A 5,358-nucleotide genomic window follows, 5' to 3' on the forward strand; every position below is an offset into this window, starting at 1 on the left:
GTGTGTGTGTGTGTGTGTGAGAGAGTGTGAGTGTGTGTGTGTGTGTGTGTGAGAGAGTGTGAGTGTGTGTGTGTGTGTGTGTGTGTACCATGGAAGAAATCAAGTTGTACATGTTTGAGCTGAAATCTGGGTGCAAGATAATGAATGTAGGGCAGCAGTGGACGAGCGTCCATGAAAACTTTCCTGCTTCACACAGAAAACAGACCTGCACACATTTATGAACAGTTTTATATTCAAGGGATCAATAGAGGGGTTATATTTGCAGACTCAAAATGAAATCCGTAATATAAACCAGAGATTGTTCATACCTTCTCGTACTTCAAACTAGTATTAATCCACAGGATCGTGGCATGTGTCTGGATTTTCCATGGTCCAGGAGGCATGTTATTCATATTATTCACGTTATTGCCTGCTGCTTTATTTCTGTTGCCAAATGAGCTTAGATCTTTATTCAACAAGAGTGATTTAGTTTGGATTTAAAAAAATCTTAAAAAAAAAAAAAACATACATTTTTGATCTTATTAGTTTCACTATGAGGGGATTTATTTTGGTGTAGCTGGGAGTTTCTTACTGAAACGCTGTTGGGAACACAGCTGTTAATTTTATTTCCCCACACAAGGCCGCACATGCCCCTGACAGCACTCGCTTAATAGCATTATCAGGGATTACATGTTACAAAATAGCACACTTGTTTCCCTGCGTTGATTTGCTTAGTGTGGCATGGGTCAGCCATTGTCTCTGCAGCTCGTATATTTATTTGCAGTACATTTTAGTGCTCTTTTCATGTCAGAAATTAAATATTTCCTCACTACTCCTGCTCTTGGCTTCAAGTAAATACAAGTATTATTCTTGGCTTACACTACTATTTAAAAGTTTGAGGTCGGTAAGATTTTTTTTAACGTTTTTGTAAGTCCCTGATGTCCCACCAAGGCTGCTTTATTTGATCAAAAATAGGGTCAAAACAGTACAATTGTGAAATATTATAACAATTTAAACTACTAACTGTTTTATTATTTGAATGTGTTTTAAAATGTATTTTATGTGTGTGTGTGATGGCAAAAGCTTGGGTGCTCAGGAAACATTTCTTATTATTATCAATGTGGAAACCATGATATGTTTTGTTTTTCAATATTCCCTGATAAGTAGAGAGTTCGAAAGAATAGCATTTATTGAAAATAAATATTTTATAAATGTCTTTTAGCATCACTTTTGATCCATTTAATGGGTCCTTCCTGAATAAAAGTGTTTTTTGTTTTTTTTTAAATATGTATTTGGTCAGAGGCTTAAGATCAATTTGAAAAGTGATTGAGGACGACAAATTCATTTTTTCCAGTTTCAATTCAATTCAGTTTTTTTTTTTTTTTTTTGATGAATGGAAAGTTCAAAAGAACAGCATTGATTTAAAATATATATTTTTATAAATGTATTTTACCATCATTAAAAAAAAATGTAATGTGTCCTTACTGAATAAAAATATTTCTTTTTAAAAAAACAATGGAAAATGTATTTGGTCAGAGGCTTAAGATCAATTTGAAAAGTGATTGAGGACGACAAATTAAAATTCCATTTTTTATAATTTTTTTTTTTTTATGAATAGAAAGTTCAAAAGAATAGCATTTATTTAAAATATATACTTTTTATAAATCTCTTTTATTGCCACTTTTAAACAATTGAATGTGTTTTTACTGAATAAAAGTATTGATCTTTTTCAGAAAAAAAAATTTTTGGTCAGAGGCACAAGATCAATTTGAAAAGTGATTGAAGAAGACAAATTCATTTTCCCAATTCTGTTCATTTTTATTAATTTCTTTATTTTTGAATAAAATTTTTTAGCAATGCGATGCACAGCACAACTGTACTGACCAATGAGCATCCAGGGCCAGCTCTCTATTATAATTAGAATGAGCATAGTTTGAGATGGAGTCAAAGAAAAAGTCTCTCTAGTGTTTTCCTATGAGCAGCGCTTGATCTCATGACCTCAGAGGATGTTCTGATAGGGTCACCTCTGAATCCCTCCTCGTGTAATTTTTATCCTGTTCAAATAAAAGCAAAAAAACCTCTGCAGAGTCTTTGTACAGCTGTCTCCTCGCTCAGCATCCTGGTTGTGTGCTGTTATTCTCAGGCTCTGCTGATCCGAGCCCTGCTGGAGTACTCTCAGTGCGCAGAGGTGAAGCTGCTGTACGGTCTGGCTCTGGTCGGCGGGGTTTTCCTCATGGAGCTGACACGCTCCTGGTCTCTAGCTTTCATGTGGGCTGTCAGCTACCGCACGGCCGCACGCCTCCGGGGAGCCGCGCTCACTTTCGCCTTCCAGAAGATCCTGCGACTGCGCAGCACTAAAGACATCAGCACTGGAGAGGTGAACTGTGTGTTAATACTCCCGTAATAAACACTAAACTATTCATTAGGAACAGAACTTGTGTAAACAAGCTTCGCATTTCGATATGGAGAGATTTACTTGAATGTAAAGGGAAAATAACATCTGAGAGGGTTCATGGGCGAGTTTAAGCCCACTTTTTCATGTGACCTTTTGGCCCTTTAAAATCAGTGTGGGCTTGTGTTTGTGAGGTCTGAGTGCCAGCGCTGATGCGGGTTAAGCGTGCCATGTTTTAGTTTGGCTGACTCATCCTGTTACTCTTTCAGCTGGTAAACATTTGCTCCAGTGATGGACAGCGTCTGTACGAGGCCGTCTCGGTGGGCTGTCTGCTGGCTGGAGGGCCTCTCGTCGGGATTTTGGGTCTGTCATACACCATCTATTTCTTAGGACCGACTGCACTCGTGGGATCGGCCATTTTTGTCATCTTCTACCCCACCATGGTAAGATAAGCACATCTAATCCTTTTGTTAATAAGAGGAATATTTACAGCCTCTACAAAGACCAAGTTCACACTGCTGTTTAGTGGCCCAAATCTTCTTTTTTTCCCCCCTGGCTTGTGCCTTGTGCCGTGGTTTTCTCAAAAGACATTGAATCTGACTTTTCACTTTTGATCTGAGACATGTATGTGGCAATAAATGTGATATTTTGCAATTGTGTTTTGTAATGTGACTTCAGTTTCAAAAGTAATATCAGAATTCATGTGATTTTTAGGACAATTTAAATCATAAATTAATGTGCAATGCGTAAATTGAACTTATTTATGATTTGCATAGAATATTTCATTTTATGTGTGTGTGTGTGTGTGTGTGTGTGCATGAGTGTGTGTGTGTGCATGAGTGTGTGTGTGTGTGTGTGTGAGCAACCCCTGCTTAAACCAGCCTTAACTTGATTTAAAACCAGCCTGACTAGACTGAGAGACCTGGCTAGACCAGACACCAACTTAGGCTGGTTTAAGAGTGTTTTCTTTTCTTTTCTTTTTTTCAGTAAGGAACAGAAGGTATAATATGAGTACTTCTGCATAGTTTTAATACTGGAAATCAAAAGGTCCTTGAAAGTCATGTAATATGATAAAAAAATATGATGTCAGATTCATTTATAGTCCTACTATGAATTATGTTGATGTTATTACAGGGTTTCCGTGGGTCTTAAATTTAGCTGTATCATATTTAAGGCCATATAAAGTCATAAATGGTGGAAGAAAGTCTTAATTATGATTTCAAGAGGTCTTAAATTTAAGGACGGAAAGACAAGAATTGCATACACATTATGGCTTAATGTGACGATTAAACTTCAAAAGGCTGCGCTGCTTTGTGTAGTGCTGTTTTCGGGGAATCCGCTTTAATTCTGCCGTTCTGGCAGAGAATGGATTTGCGTTTTCATTAAGCCCGTCTGCTGTTTTTGTTCAGTGCACTGCGAAAATCTAAATGAAAGATAGCAAGGATTTTTTTCTTCTATCTGTAAGCATAATATTTAGCACAAGCACTTCAAATGAGTTAAACCTGTGTCCTGTTTTCTGAGTAACATTAAGAATATCTCTATATATCGTTGCGACACCGCCGCCACGACCAATCAGACGGGGCTCATGCTTATAACAGTAGCCTGGTGGAGTAGACTCATTTAGACCAAAATAATCATTAGGTTTAAGCCAGGTTTCAGTAAGGCAGAGTATATCAAAACTATTATCTGTGACCATTTTGTTTACAATAACCGCCTTAGTTGTGAGTGGTCTAATGTTTAGGAGCCCAAGCTATAGAAATAATTTTTGTTCACTTAATTTGTGATTCAGATTTTTTTCTAGATCCTATAGTAGATTTATTATTTGACCTCATTATTCGGGGGAACAGACACAGTCTCTATCGGATGGACTACACATGCGATGATTGTGTCAAAATAGAAAATAAGGGAGATAGTTTCATGCATGCAGCAGCAGTTTAGCTGTGATTTGAGACACATTAAAGGAATAGTTTAACCAAAATTGAAAATGTCCTTATTATTTACTCACCCACAGGCCTTCCAAAATGTGTATGACTCTTGTTTGTCAGCAGAAGAGAAATTATGGTTTTCTTCATCTAATGCAAGTGAATAGGACTCACCGTAGACCATTTTTGATGGTCCAAAATCCATATTTAGGCAGCTTCAAAATAATCCACACAACCCCAGATGACAAATAATGGTCTTCTTTAGTGAAACGATCATTCATTTTCAGAAAAAAAAAATTTTTTTGGTAAGACTTTAGATTAGGGATCGCATATTCACTGTCAACTAAGTGTTTTCCCTCAATAAACTCCTAATTTGTTGTTTATTTGTAGTAAGTAAGGTAGTTGTCGTAGTAATTATATTTATATAAGGGATCTAGAATAAGGTCATGTATTAATATGCGCTTTATAGGTACTAATAAACAGCCAGTGTGCTAGTAATATGCATGCTATAAGCAACTAGTTAATAGTGAACTGTGTTCCTAATCTAAGTTGTTACCTAAAATGTATACTTTTAAATACAGATGCCTGCACTAACAGTTTTACTCGGGGGGGTTTCTCTTTGAGACAGGACACACTGTAGCCTTTTGTCTGACTGTACAGGTTGATCTTCACATTTGAATTATTTCCTGCAGATGCTGGCCTCCCGCTTGACAGCATCTTTCCGTAAAAGGTGTGTGTCACCACTCAAACAGCAGCACTGACTCAGCCAAACGGGAAGTGAGCGTATAATGATGGCGACTGAGCGCTTAGATGTCATAGTCTCCATGGAATTCAAAGGATCATCTCTGTGGCTTTGCACTGCATTCAAAGGAACAATCTCAAGTTTCCTAATCCACTGTCTTGGCTCTGTCCTTCCTCAGTCCTCCGTCGCTGAAATGTCCTGAGAGTCCCTGAGCTTCCAGATTAACTTACAAAGCATTTAGCGCTCTTTCTTTCATAATGCCTTTGGACAGTTTGACTTTGTTGAATGTTAAATAAGAACAATTTAGGTGACGTGAATCTATA

The 5,358-nt window shown here is 37.3% G+C and overlaps 1 protein-coding gene across 1 annotated transcript in view; it reads left to right on the plus strand.

The window, feature by feature from the left end:
• The window catches only part of LOC107756674 (multidrug resistance-associated protein 5-like), a 37,596-nt gene that overhangs the window by 8,061 nt on the left and 24,177 nt on the right, over positions 1-5,358 (plus strand). The window contains 3 exon segments of the mRNA XM_016573874.1: positions 2,123-2,356; positions 2,641-2,814; positions 4,986-5,025. Coding sequence (XP_016429360.1) covers positions 2,123-2,356; positions 2,641-2,814; positions 4,986-5,025 — 448 coding nt within the window.

This window comes from Sinocyclocheilus rhinocerous, unplaced genomic scaffold (assembly GCF_001515625.1).
Source record: "Sinocyclocheilus rhinocerous isolate Xijiao unplaced genomic scaffold, SAMN03320098_v1.1 scaffold892, whole genome shotgun sequence".
NCBI classification, from domain to species: domain Eukaryota; kingdom Metazoa; phylum Chordata; class Actinopteri; order Cypriniformes; family Cyprinidae; genus Sinocyclocheilus; species Sinocyclocheilus rhinocerous.